At 33.4% G+C, this 15587-nt stretch overlaps 1 protein-coding gene across 4 annotated transcripts; it reads left to right on the top strand.

Moving 5' to 3' along the window:
* Positions 1 to 10632: 10632 nt before the first annotated feature.
* LOC120082917 (LAMMER-type protein kinase AFC2) lies at positions 10633 to 14475 on the top strand. Of its 4 annotated transcripts, XM_039038333.2 has the most exons (11): positions 10633 to 10969; positions 11647 to 11839; positions 12174 to 12354; positions 12454 to 12502; positions 12600 to 12714; positions 12940 to 13031; positions 13151 to 13307; positions 13402 to 13466; positions 13554 to 13651; positions 13756 to 13858; positions 13950 to 14475. In XM_039038333.2, exons 1-11 carry the CDS (start codon positions 10868 to 10870, stop codon positions 14094 to 14096), a joined length of 1302 nt encoding a protein of 433 aa, XP_038894261.1. In that variant the 5' UTR covers positions 10633 to 10867; the 3' UTR covers positions 14097 to 14475. The 4 variants fall into 4 exon arrangements, with proteins under 4 accessions (XP_038894261.1, XP_090172108.1, XP_090172107.1 ...); XM_039038334.2 differs by lacking the exon at positions 11647 to 11839 and having other exon boundaries at positions 10736 to 10969; XM_090315981.1 differs by lacking the exons at positions 12454 to 12502; positions 12600 to 12714 and having other exon boundaries at positions 10719 to 10969.
* Positions 14476 to 15587: the final 1112 nt, after the last annotated feature.

Below are 15587 nucleotides of genomic sequence, written 5' to 3'. Positions count from 1 at the left end.
CCAAGCTGATTTGAAGGAGTTTTGAAGACAAGTTGTAGTATGTCTTGTTATAAGATGTAAGTAATTGCTATGGAAAAAAAAAGTGAAATAAAATAAATTGAAACAAAGTAAAGATAACACCTCTAAAGTCGGCCAAGAACGATGAACAAATGCTCTGATACCAAATGATAAGCGCCCGCGATGCTTGTTGGATGCAAAGCTAGAGGTCCTTCTAGGATCCTTGCAAACACTCACAAAGAAAGCTACTTAGATCGAACTTAGAATCTATGATGGTCACTCTTAGATCCTAAGACAACTCATTCCATAATTAGTTTGATCAAGACTAATCCAATGAATTGATTTAAATATCAAATCTAAAGCAAGATTTGAAAGAAATAGACAACACCAAAGGGTTGAATAAGCACAAGCTTTTTACTATTGATAATTTGAGTTTTAAAGAACATTACAAACCATTTTATAGGCCAAATAGTCAAGGATGCAAGAAACTCAAAAGCCATTCAAATACAATTAATTGCAAATTGTAGAAAATAACACCTAGAAACTTGAAACTTAATTGTATACTAAATTATAAGTCCAAATGCAAAACTAGGAATGTAGAAACTCTTCCAATTACCTTAAATATCTCCTCTAGAAGGTGGCAAATTAGATATGCACGTTTGACAAGGTTTGACATCACATTTCCCCATGCAGTGCACACTTGACAACATTTTCTTCACAAAATCTGCACATTTTTTTTTGACAACCATATCATCTTCCAAATTATAGGACTTTTCCCATACTATCTTCATGTCATTCTCTTCTTGACCCATTGAATTAACATTATATAAAACTTTGGTCTCAAAATTATTTGTCGGTTCTTGTGAATTTGCTAGTTTTTGAAGATGTAGTATGAATGCCTCTTGAATCTTCTTTGCCTTGTTTCTTGTAATTAGTCCTTTAGGTACATGCAATGGTTCAATGGTTAAAGTCATATCTCCGAATGTATAAGCTCCAAGGTTTCCTTGGCTCTATAACCTTTTCCAATAAAAGGTCGTTTGGTCATTTTTCCTTCAAGGCAAGATTCACATACTGGCAAAGAGTTTTCTTCTAAACCATTTAGAAGTCCACATTTCACCAACTTCTCAATCCTATTGAGATTAATGTGACCTAACTTTAGATGCCAAAGATAGGCATTTTCCTTAGGAGAAACCCTTGGTCTTTTTGCAATTGTTGCAATTTTGAACATTTTAATATTAAGCAAGGATTTTATGACTAATGACCTTAGTACATATAAGTTATTTTCCATTGACCCCAAACCAATCTCCATACCATTCTTAAAAATAAACACTTTATTCTCAGAAAAGGAGATGGAATAACTTTGTTCAATCAGACAAAAAACTAAAATTAAGTTCCTCTTGATCTGAGGAACTACATAAACATCATTTAGTAACAGATAACATTTCTTGTTCAAAAATAACTTAAGCCTGCTTACAGCAACAGTTGAAACGACCTCACTAGTTCCGACTCTAAGAGTCAACTCTCCAGCTTCCAACGTTTTTCAAGAACTAAATCCTTGATGGGAAGAAAATACATGGTTAGTAGCACCTGAATCAAGTATACAGGCATAATCATCATTCTCTACCAAACACGTCTTCAAGACAATAAATCACGTTTATCGTCTTTGGACTTCTTCCTCTTCTGGAGAGTAGTGGGATCAGTATCAGAACCTATATAAGCTCCAAGTTCCATTTCAGAGAACAATTCTCGTCGATGAACTTCATCTAAGTCAGCAATAATTGCTTTCTCTTTTAGTCCCTTGACATTCAAGAAGGACTGCAGATTATCTTGAGAACTGATCTACTGGTTTCTTTGTCATCGATCCCTTTTTGTTTAAAAAGTAAGAATTTACATTCAAACAATTCTTGCAATGAGTCCATGATCTCACACGCAATGACCATGTTCTTAACCCTTTTGACCAATGTAACAAGTATGCTAGCTAAAATGTGAAGTCAGGCCATCGAATTAGCCTTCACCTACACCTCTATGCATTACGAACATTTCGCAGTACATCAAGGGTAGGGACTTGAAGACACTCCTTAACTATAACAAACTCGAGGTCGTTTACCACGAAATATATTTTAATAGACTCTTTCCAACGTATGAAATCGGTCAAATTAGAAAAGGCAACTAACGAAAAATCAAGCATTGACATGTTGCTGGAAAAAAAAACATATTGATCTACGTTGGATTTTAGCAAATACTCTTTTAAAAAAAAATCCAATCAAGTTTAGCAAAATCTAAATGTACCCCGTAATACATCTAGTTTTACAATGACGCTTCAGTGGTTTAGGACAAAAGCCATCGAAGGGTAGTCAATTTATCTCTCCTCTGAATTGAGACACTCTCAACCAATTATTACACCAGAACAACTCTTGTTCCTATAACGACTAGTCATCATTGATTTGGTCAAGAAATCATTAACTTGCTTAACAATTTCCCGTAAGTGTGTCCTTTCATTTTAGATCCTAGAGTTCCGCCCCAAGTAGCCAATCCGAAGGGGAAAAATCTGATTGGAGCAAAAACTAAAGCAACCCTATCCATTTCTAGAGTCACCTTGATATTGACCAACCACACAAACCATCCAAAGGGGGACGCTCCCAGGGTGCCACGAGGTCATGCAAGAAGATTTCACGATGCAAACCAATGAAAGAGACCGCAAGACATGTTGACACACATCCTTCTCCCACTTACTATAAATACTCTCTCCGTTCACCTTTATATTGACCCATGCAAACACCATCCAAAGGGGGACGCTCCCAGGGTGCCACGAGGCCAAGCATGAATCTCACGGCATAAACATTAAGAGAGAATCGTGAGTGGAATTGACATATCACATACATCTTTTCCTCCCACTAAATATTTTAAAACCTAAGGTTTAGTTTACTTGGAAAAACATGGCTAATTATTTTTTATTAAGTGACTGTTTAGGTTTTCCCAAAAGTAACACTTACTTTGGAAAGTTAAACAACTTTTGATCATCATCCATTAAACATTTTAACGAACTTTAATCAACTGTTGCATGCTTGTAGCAAATCTATCTAATTCACCTTTCCAAGTAGGTTCCCAAGTAGGGGTGTTCCGTTTCCGTCAGCTTAAATACCCCAACCTAGCCAGAACCCGCCTTAGATAAAAGGTCCCTTATAGATAGATTTATTACAAATTTAATCTTTTATTCAAATCAATTTGATCCTATTAAATCGATTTAAAAGATTAAATTTAGGTTTCTAATCTCATTAGAACCATGCCATGAACTTAGGTATATCTCAATCAAATTTTAAAACCCTTTTAAAACATGATTTTACCTAAGTTTGCATGCAACTCTTGGTTATTGATTTTAATTCGAATTTTATTAATTATAACTCTTATAAAAAATGAAACAATTAAAATCAACCACAATGTGAAGCAACACATCCACAAGGCATTTATAACTCTTATAAATAAACCTAAGTGGCATGCTTCATGCAATGTTCATTCATTACTACTTTATATAACACTTATATAACAAAGTAATCAACCAAGCATACATGCTTTCAAACATCTTATACTATAACACTTATAATATAAAGATGATGCATGAATATGCTTAATGTATGCATAAATATAACTCTTATATTATATGATGCATGAGCATGCTTTAATGTAATTTAATCATGCAATCTACTATATTATAACACTTATAATATAAAGATGATGCATGAATAAATGCATAACGTAAGTTGGGTTTTGAATCTATATTTCATACATCATGGCATATAAACTAACATACATCTCATGTACATTAAGAAAAATTGATAGACTGGGATAATATGCCTCAAAATAGAAAAAAAGAATAAAGCTAACTATTACATAGATCATCAAGTCAACCGGTTCAAACAGGCGAGTCGGGTCTTGAACCGCCCGGGTGAAGCCTCTTCAGGTCATCGTGTAGCAACTCTTTGTGATCGTCGAGTAACGTTGAGTGAGTAACCACGATCGTGTAACATGGATCGAGTGCCTTTGACTATGCGATGAAGCATGAAGACCACTCGATCGTGCAACGCACTGAGTATAATGCATGCCTAAACGATTGAGTAGACGACAACTATGCGATGAAGCATGATCGTCTAAACGATCGAGGAGCAAGCATCGAATATCACATACCGAGTAATCGAGTAACCAGTGACTATACGATGAGCATGCTGGCCTACTTGATCATTTTGTGTGTGTGCCTACCATGCGACGAGTATCATATACTTAGTAATTGTTTACCCCCATCGTTTACACGATCAAGTAGCCAACGTTAATCGATTGAGTAAACTCTTTACTCATTTGTTTAGTATTAGCCATACGATCGTTTAGTAAATACTACACGATCGAGTAGAACTTTTCTGCCCGATGGTTTAGCCAAATCTAAACGATCATTTAACCTGGGCTACACGACACAACCAATGCTTGGTCTTTTTCCTCGAGGTGAACAACATCTCCATGCTTTGAAACTTCATTAAGAACGACTCAAAACACTTCAAACACTTTGAATACAGACTCGATAGCAAGTTAATTATGCCTAAAAACACAGGGGCTCTTACAAATTAACTTTGAAATGTAAAAGAAAGCATTAAAACAGAGACAATCATCCTAAAACATCCATCAAACCATCCACAAACACATTTAACACTTAAATGCAATGTAGAAAACTTAAAAACCCACCAAGACTGTAAAAAGTTCAATTCAGTAATGGAATTTGGAATATCAAAACAACCTGGCTTTGATACTAATTGAAGAAATTCTAAATAGAGATCCAGTGAGCGGAAGCGGATTGTTCCAAATCTCATTGAGAAAGAACACATTATGAATGTAAGTCTCAATTATGAATGACGTTATATAAAGAGACTAATCATTTCGTGGTTCGGTCTTATATAAACTCTTTGTATATGATACCCCCGCTCGCATGTCTCCACATGAATGGTCAGGATCAAACCATTTGTAGCACTTTACAACACTTATACATCTACAAAGCGGGTCGTATCTGTAATGTCACTAGGATAAGGTATCCCTCATTTATCCTTATACTACAGACCATTTAGGTTATTACTTAAGGCATGATCGACTTGTTTGTCTCCACATACATGTGTTGGAAAGGAACGAATGATGGGGTTATTGCACGCAATCATGCATTGTACATGCTTAAGCTATGCGTTTATGCCCATGCGTCGACGGTCATGCGTTGGAATGAAAATGCATTAATCTAGTATGCAATGACCATGCGTTCCTATCACAAGTTTTCTTGCCTTCTCACCAAGTATAACGAAAACGCAAGTTTCTCGAGTAATCCGAGGTTGAACAGAAGGACTTGTCATTCAATAATGCTTGTGAAGCAATGCATTTGAGGCAATGAATAAAAGTAAAAAGAAGAAGTTTAATGGATATACACAATACTCCTACTCTTAACTAAACAGATAGAACAATAGGAGACTTGCGATGAGAATTGGTAGATACACAACAACCGTCAACGCATAGTAATGTTTATTATCTTAAATCGCTCGAGTAATCCTAGCTTGTCACACTAACGCATCGCATCCTCTCGGTAGTCAGCCGCATGACATATTTCTATAGTGCATGGTTGCGTCGAGCATAAGATTGTGCCTATCTCTAGGAACAATGCATACTTTATTTTAGTGCATTCTATCTCTTACCTTCTCAGGCAGTTAGACGCGGCTATTTAACTTATAGAAAAGTATTGCAACAACCCATAGACAAGCATTGCTACAGCCTTTCACTAAGCAAAGAGGATTAACTCACTATACTCGCACAACACACACCTCTCGGTGGGTTGCTACGTGCATCATATCTCTAGGCTACACGATTAAGTATGCAATCACCTTTGATAAATAATGATAGAGATAAAGATGATAAAGAAGACAGAAATGAAGGAATCATGATATGCATTGATTACAAAATGTCTTAATATCTTAAGCTAAAATATAATACAATACAGAGGTTAGAAGAAAAATGAAGGTCTCTGCGTCAAGGCTGCCGGTGGTGCCATGGATGAATGGTAGAGATGTCTTTCTCGAGCTTTATCTCTGGCAAAAGCTCTGGTCGTCACTCTATCTGGTTTGTGGAGATGAAGAATTCTCACTGAAAATCTTGTTCATGCTCTCATCTGTGATCGCAAACCTCTGCCTTGAGGCAGAAGTTCGGATGCTTTGAAATGAAAGTCCAAGGGGCTATTTATAGAGTTTAAACGCCGACAACTATCATGATTGCGTTATGTTTCACTGCTGCCTTTGTCGCAGTATGGGTAATATCACATTTTACCCATCTTGCGATCGCCCTTCTATTATGGTTGTCACTCCGTGGCTGCAATCTCCAAGTGATCACCGCATTCTCTTGATCACTGCAACTTCCATGCGATGGGCGCATTCGATCACCGCAACTTCCATGCGATGGATGATTCGATCACCACAACTTTCATGCGATGGACGCATGCGATCACCGCATGCATTCGTCTATGCGATAGCTCGATTTTTAGCGCATGCGTTTATCTTTGTGGTCGCCTGGCTTCAGCGCATGCGTTTGTCTGCGATTGCTTATTTCCAACGCATGCGTTTGATTCTTGCGATAGCTACAAAAATAGACACTTTGGCACGAAGTAACGCATAATATTGGAGTCAGTGAGGATTTAGGTGCTAATCGACGCAAAACTCAATTTTTCACAAATTCTAAGTATTATCACCACATTTTCTACTTATTAACCCTCATAATTCTAAATAAAATGCTTATAATAACTGGTATTTCTACCGGTTATCAACATGCTTAAGTTATATACAATAACCTCGGATCTTGTTAACAGAGTGTTTACAAACTACGAGACTACCAAGAGAATTAGGACACTAATCCCAACAAGGGTGTGGCGCTATATTGTTCAAGACCTGGAATCAACCCTTAAAGGAGAAATTTATCTACTTAAGGGAGCAAATAATTACTTTTAAATAAAATTTATTTATTTAATTAAAATAGTTTAATATCCAATATTAAATTATTAAAACACCAATTCCATGATCATTAATCTCTATTCATGTAGTTAATATTTAAATCAAATTTAAATATTATCCAATTCTCCAATTTTGTTTAATTCATAAATTAAACGTATAATTATATTGTATATAATAACTAATTCCCTCAATTTGAATACTTCAAGGTTATCACTTAAATATGATCCACCTGTATGTCTCCACATACATATTTAAGTTACAACAATAACCTTGGATGTTAGTTTATTGGTTTATGGTTAATGCAACTAAAATATCATATATTTCATAGACAAAGTAAATAAAATATCAAATATTATTAATCACATAAATGTTTATTCGTACAAGGTTTACAAACTATAGAACCCTACGAGATTTACGGCATCAACCCCAACAGTAACACCATTGACTAGTTAGGTTTCTATTTCACTTGGATGACTTAGGCAACTTAGTCTTAATTATGAGTATATTATGAACTCCTGTTCACGAGGGATTTTTCCTTTGATTTGTACGGGTGAGAGTGGCCAGTTCGCCAATTAATAACCCTACCATTTTGGGGACAAGACCGAGTGGGGAGCTGAGAACATAATAATACAAGATGGAATTCACTCATTCTCGTTTTCAGGGTAAGTAGATGGGTGTTCCCTTAAGTAATATCTTCGAAACTTGTACAAAGAGCCCTACCCTCTCATGGGCCTGAGAGGGGTTTCTGTTTATCCGTTCGACCATAAACATGTTGTTCATTAGAGGAGCATCGGTACTTAAGGAGTCAAAGGTAACCCAAGGGTAGAACGATTATTTGACTTAGTTCGAGTTACAAACACTCATGAAGGACTAACTTGCTATTATTGGTCTGTATCTATGAATACAAAAATATATCTATAGTGAGAAGAGTGTAGCTACGAATCTTTAGTGGAGTGTACCCACAGTTAACTAATATTGATTAACTTGGTTAATGAGTTTAGCAAATTAATCTCATAACGTTGGAGCTTCTGATCTACAGGTCCACTAGGTCTCCATATTAGCTCACTAAAGGATATTAAAGATGAATGATTTGAATTGTTCAAATCAATTTGAGAAAATTGTATATTAATATGATTAATATATAATTGATTATGAATGTGATCTATAATTCAAATTAAGGTGGAAAGCAATATTTGAATGAGATTTAAATAATTAATTCAAGTGAATTAGATTCACAAAGAATTAATTAATAAATAGAGAGGTGTTGCACATAGACATACGATGTTTATGATAGTTAAATATATATACATTAAATTAGATTTAATGTATAAAAGTTATTTAATTAATATGCTAGTTAATTAAATAAGTGTTATTTAATTAATTGTATACAAAGAAAATTTGGAAAAAGACTTGGAGAAGGGGGTTAACCCTTCTCTATATAAAGTCTTCCTTATGACCCTTTTAAAAAAAAATTCATTGTGCAAAATTTTCTACAAGCCACAAAAAGAAATCCTCTCTACTCTCCGAAAGGTTTTTTCTCCTCACTCTATTCCAATAGTTGGATATCACCTATTCTTCTATTGGAATCCTTGAGGATAACAATGTTATTCTCGTGGTCGTGTTCAAGATTGTTCGAGGAGACGTTCGTGTTCAAGATCGTTGGACGAGTCATTCGTTGGAATATCGAGAGGATCATTCTAGGAGCTTGAGAATCAACAAACGTGAGAATGGTTCTTTCCTTTCTCTAAAGCATGTTATTTCACATGTTTATTCTACACATATTCTGTTTTAGTACATTGATTTTGTTTATGTAAAAATCTATTTGGGGGATGCAAGACATTCACATGCTTTTGCTCAGGGTTCAAATCCCATCACAACCAACGATCGCAGACATGAGATTAAGAAGGAGAAAAAGAAATTTTGGGGGTGGCTAAGTGAAAAAGATGAAGAAGATGAGGTGGTTTAGAGTTTTCTGTTATCTTATTTTAATAATAATAATGATGATGATGATGAATAGAATAATAATAACAATAATAACAATTATTAAATAAAAACAGAACAATATATATATATATATATATATATATATATATATAATATATATATATATATATATATATATACACATATTTCAAACATTTAAAGTTTGATTCCCATTTATATGTTTTTTTAAAGTACAACAAACCAATTTTATGTGTTTCTACATTAAAAATTAAAAACATAAAAAAATATGAAAAAAAGATCAAATTAATTTGATAGCAGTATGTATAAAATAATGAAGAAAAATATTTAGATACAATTGAATTTGTAACAAACATTTAAACAAATCGAAAATTAGTCAGATAAGATCAAATTTGACAATAAAAGATTAATTCAAATATAAATTGGAGAAAAAAATAAGGAGATTTTTGTTTATTGTGGTTAATTCAATATGTAGTTAGATAAAATCTAATTTGATAATAAAATATAAATTCAATTATAATTCGGAAAGAAAAATCAGGAAGAGAGTTCGTTTATTTACCATTACACTATATTTATAATTCCATTTTCATTTAAGCTTCAACAATTATATACAAATTCTATGAAAGAAGCCTAATTCGTTGTAGAGGCACAACACAAACAACAAAATTACAAAAGTGAATACTTATTTGTGATAAATTAATGGTATAATAATATAATAAGATGATAATGAATACACGATGGTTAAAAAATACAAAAAAATGATAAAATTAAATCAAATGTACCTTTTGTTAGATGATAATATGTATAAAATATTAAGTAAAATCCTAATCAGGATAAATTTTTTTATTCGAATTTAAAATAATACGAATAAATTAATGTAAAATTTAAAAATATATTATAAATTAAAATCAAAGTGGTGGTAAACAAATTGAAGATTGAAGATCGATTAATTCTTAATATTTTTGAAAAGTGGTTAAATCAAATTAAAACAGGTGTGAAACCTCCGATTCAAATTTTAATATGGAAGAAACATCTTACACATTTATCTCTTGAATTTGTTAGAATTTATAAATTTTGTTATTTTCTCCAATTCTCCGAAAAAAGAAAGCGGGGTGAATATTACAAAGAAGGAAAAGGCCCACAATTGGGACCACAAGCCCATTATAGAGAAACCAGGCCCAATAGAAATATCCCAGTCCAGATCTAGACCCACATAAATAATTCGCATTCTTTAATTTATTCCGCCTCCATTTGAAATTTTAATCCATATATTTTTTATAAATCTTAACTTTAATCTTACTATTGATTTTTTTGACATAGTTCATTATCATTAAATTTAGATATTCACATGTTGTGTTTTATTTCATGAATTTTTTACTAATTTAATAAAAATGAATTCTAACATACTAAATTTAAGATTTATTGTAATTACAGTGGTTAAAATTAGACAATTCAAATTATAGGGACTAAAATTAAAAAAAAAAACTCGTAATAACAATATGGTATTTTAACAATTTAATTTGTATGTTGAATGGAAATGTGGTATCTTATCCTATTCCGTGTAGCATATACCTTTTAACACAAACAAAGAAATGCTAACCGAACCATGGTTATATGTAACCATGGGTTGGTTACTAAAATCATTGACCGAGTTTAGAAAAGGAGATTCCCTCTAAATCGACGGTTCTTTGTCCGCAACGTGGACGGTTAGATTTCCTCTCATCCTCCTCATGCTTCGTTGTTAGGTTAAAATTAGGGTTGCGTTTCAATTCCATTCCACAAATTTCCTTCCGCGGAAGAATATTTCTCATCTCCTTCTCCTTCCCAAACCCCCCAGAAATCTGCTTCTTCAATCTTCTCCTTTTCAAGACTCTGCTTCTTTCTGCGAGATCATGGAGATGGAGCGCATGATCGAGTTTCCTCACACACATCTTGATCGGAGGCCCCGAAAGAGGGCTCGTTTGGGCTGGGACGTTGTCCCTGAGGCCCCTAAGGTATAATCTCTTCTCCTCTTATCCAGATCTGATTTTATTTTGTCTTGATTTTGGTTTTGTAGAGCTAGATCTGCCGGATTTTTCTATGTTTAGGTATGTATTAGTTTCACACACCGAGGTATAATCTCTGATCAACGTAGCTTTAGAAGCGTTTCGTTTTTTCTTCCTTGTTATTAGCCTTGCCTTTTCTGATGGCTGATTTACGTTTTTTTTTAATTTTTATTTATTTTTCTATCAGGATTCTTGATTTTGTTCTACGAGTGTATTCTATTTTCTTGTAGTTTCTTTATTGATCTGTTGAGTTAACGAGTTTTTATTTTATTCTTAAGCTCGAATGAATTAACTTGCCAGATCAGGTAAGTATTGCTATTTATTGATATGGATGATTTCTCGAAGCTTTTGTTTCTCTTCTCTTATGGATGATTTTTTTCTCATAATTGTTGCTCCATTCCACGATCTGTTTTAATTAGGCGTTTTCCCGTTTATTTTCCCACCATCCGTGTTTGTTTACCATGTATCTGGCTTATATTTCATGCATATCCAAGAAACTGTCTCCCATCTGTATTCATACAACAAAATCTTGCAATTTCTTTTGTGTTGTGGAAAATGAAGACTTTGGGTGAGGATATTAGGTTTAGGAAGGGCAAACTTTTATATGAATGGGTGACTGTGTGTAGGCTCAGGTAGGAATATGTTGTGGACAAGAGATTGCGAATATTCCAAGCTTTGCATCTACAAGAGCGCCATCAGATCATTCTTCTAATCCACTATTTGTTAAGGGAGTGGCACGAAATGGTTCTCCCCCCTGGCGAGAAGATGACAAAGATGGGCATTACATGTTTGCGCTTGGAGAAAATTTAACTTCTCGCTGTAAATACACTTGACTATGATTAAAGAAACTTTTATGTGCTATCAAAATTGATCACCCTAGCATTCCTCTCTTATAAATTACTTCATTTGCTTATTTAAATGAAGGCTACGATTATTAACCTTTGCTTCCAACTGAAGTCAGTCTTTAAATGAGTATTCATCATCATAACCTTTAATTGGTTTTTCTCAAAAAATGAACTCACCTGCCACTCGATATGTTTTTTCAAAATCTTACTTATTTGGAATTGTTTAGGACTAGTGAGTTTTTGTGAATTATCAACTTTTTTCTGGTGGTTGTTTCTTTTTCTTAGTCAATTCTATTCTTATATGGCAGATAAAATACATAGCAAAATGGGAGAAGGTACTTTTGGACAGGTGTTGGAATGCTGGGACAGAGAAAAAAAGGAAACGGTTGCAATAAAAATTGTACGTGGAATCAGGAAATATCGTGATGCAGCTATGATAGAAATTGAAGTGTTGCAACAGCTTGGAAAGCATGATAAAGGTGGCAACCGGTGAGTTTCTTTATTTTCCAGAGACTTTCTTATGCTGTTGTTGGTACTCTGGCTTTTGTCATCTTTGTGGCTATGGTTAAATGGCTTTATTCCTTGCAGTTGTGTTCAAATACGGAACTGGTTTGACTATCGTAACCATATCTGTATTGTAAGTATAAGGCTGTTTTATCATGGATTAATTTCCCCAATTCACCACCAAGTATGGGGGGTTAAAATTTGTGGGTGAACTTAAATGGTTTTAACAGGTGTTTGAGAAGCTTGGGCCAAGCTTATACGATTTTCTACGGAAAAACAATTATCGCTCCTTTCCCATTGACCTAGTTCGTGACATTGGCAGACAACTGTTGGAATGTGTAGCATGTGTGTAGTATTTTATTGAACCTAGTCCTTTCCTTTCTCATTCTTAGTGTCTTTTGTTTGTTACAAAACATGAACTCAACAAATTTCTTTCTTCCTGTTAAATTGGCTATTACCATCTGCTACATGTTCATTCTCTTTATTCAATTTTATTGAAATTGTGATGAGTCAGTTCCTTATCATTTTGTGTTCTGTATCCTGATAATTTCTTTGACCCTTGAAATCCAGTCATGCATGATCTACGAATGATACATACTGACTTGAAGCCAGAGAACATACTGTTGGTCTCCTCAGATTATGTGAAAGTACATGACTACAAGGTATTTTGATCTTGTTCTGTATCTGGTTTCCACTTTGAAACACTGGTTGATCTTTTTGAGGAAGATTGTACTAGCTATTTCATGTTCTGATTTCTCATAATATTTTGATCTTGTGTCAGAATTTGTCTCGATCACCAAGGGATAGTTCTAACTTCAAAAGAGTGCCCAGGTCAAGTGCTATTAAGGTGATTGATTTTGGTAGCACCACTTATGATCGTCAAGATCAGAATTACATTGTATCAACACGCCATTATCGAGCACCTGAGGTTATTCTTGGTAAGAAATTTTGATCATAATTCTTATTTTTCTGTTTTCTCAGTTTTGCAATCTGTGTTGAGTGCATGGCTTGACCCATATTTAATTGTTGTAGGTCTTGGATGGAGTTTTCCTTGTGACATATGGAGTGTTGGCTGTATCCTCGTTGAACTGTGCTCGGTATGTGGTGCTTCTTTGCTTGTGCTTTACACCCTTTGTAGCTGAAGGTTTTGTGTAATTGAATTCTCAATGCAAAATTGTTTTTAGGGTGAAGCACTGTTCCAAACTCACGAAAACTTGGAGCACTTGGCAATGATGGAGCGGGTTCTTGGTCCATTGCCACAGGAGATGCTGAAGAGAGTAGAGTGAGTAATTTCTAACCTTTTATTTTCTTTGTTTTTAAGCAGTCAAGAAACGAAGTGCTGATGTACATATATTAATTGATTTTGGTTTGGTGTATTTGTTGTAGTCGGCATGCAGAGAAATATGTAAGAAGAGGTAGATTAGATTGGCCTGAAGGTGCAACTTCGAGAGATAGTATCAAGGCTGTTCAAAAGCTGGCTCGTTTACCGGTTTGTATTTTGAGTGGTGTCTTGTTAAAGGTTGGATAGGACGATTTAGTTGTGCAAGTTAAAACTAATTATCTCCTTAAACTACACGCAGAACTTGATAATGCAGCACGTGGATCATTCAGCTGGGGAATTGATTCATCTTGTTCAAGGGTTGCTTCGATATGATCCCATGCATAGACTAACGGCTCGGGAGGCTCTAAGGCACCCATTCTTTACAAGGGATCCCTTGAGGAGATAGTAGGATATGTTGTCTCTTATTAACTGACTGGCATTTGAGTTTTTGACACTGTTCTCCCCATCTTCATGGAATTGTATAGCTGCGGTCAATGTTGGGTGAGCCTGTTGATCGACGATTGCCATCCCTCTGTGGCTCTAGCTTCAAAAGAGGACTAATTCGCTGTGATGTTGTAAATATATGGTTTAGTCCAAGCAGAGTTTTGCAATGCAAGCACTGGTTGCTGAATTGCACGTGATTCCTAATGTTTTAATTGCTTAGAAAGATATACACTAAATTTTTACAACATTTGGCTGTACGTATTTGTATGATTATCAACGGAAACCGTTTTGATGGTGGATGACAAACATTTATATATATATAAATGACTGTTTAAATGGCAGGATGCACTTCTATTCTATTCTTTTTTGTTTATAACGTATTGTTTAATTAAACACAATGTGTACACGATGCGGTAAGGAATGCCAACAATCCAACCGTGTCAATTTATCGGGGAATAATGTTGTGATCTTTTGGCCCAAGGATGGCAAATTTAATATTTTGTTTATACTGGTAATCCAACAAATATGTTTAAATTAAATTTATAATTGACATATATAATTACTTTTAACAATAATAATGTTAATATAATAATTTCTTATATTGTTATGAATTAATATGAAAACCATAAATCTTTTTTAAGAAATATTAATAACTATAATCATATTTGCTTAAGTTTCTTTTTATTGGTATTATCATCATAAATTATTAATTAATCTTTTAAAATATATTAATTAATTAATTGATAATAAAATAAGTTAATTTCTTTAAATTAAACAATTTTGTACCTTGTATTTCTAGTTTTAAATTTATAATCATAGTTATGTTTTAAAAAATTAAAAACATTGATGACTTCAATTCAATTAGTATAAGGTTTGTAATTAATATTTTTTTTAATAAAAATTGATAATATAAATATAATATAAATTAATAAACAAAAATTAATTATTATTAATTTTATACTTTATAATTGTATAAAAAGTTATAATATATTCTGAGACATCCTATTCATAGAATTTATATTTTATAGTGGAAGAACAAAAATTTCGTTAAAAAAGAAAAAAACAGAAGAATAAAAGAGTTTGAGAACCCTTACCTTTGAATATAACTAGCTTATTATAAACACACACACACATATATATAAAACCATAGGTTATATGACATAAAACATATGACCTACGGTTTTATCGTATCAAATACAATATAATCTATAGTTTTACTTCTCTCATCAATGATATTTAGTATAAATCTCATTTATATTAAAATTTAATTATATGAATCAAATTTGTATAATTAATATTAGAATCATATTCAAATATTTATTTTCTCTTAAATAAACTTTATATTATAAAGTATCCAATACATTATAGTAATTATATCATATATAATTAGATTAAATAATTAATTCTCTCAATTAATTTGAATAATTCAAATTAATCCAAAAATTGATTCTCA

The sequence above is a fragment of the Benincasa hispida genome, chromosome 8 (genome assembly GCF_027475165.1).
Source record: "Benincasa hispida cultivar pf3 chromosome 8, pf3_genome.v1.1, whole genome shotgun sequence".
Classification (NCBI taxonomy): Eukaryota; Viridiplantae; Streptophyta; class Magnoliopsida; order Cucurbitales; family Cucurbitaceae; genus Benincasa; species Benincasa hispida.
Note: the sequence above shows the minus strand (reverse complement) of the source record. Positions and strands in the feature narration are given on the sequence as shown.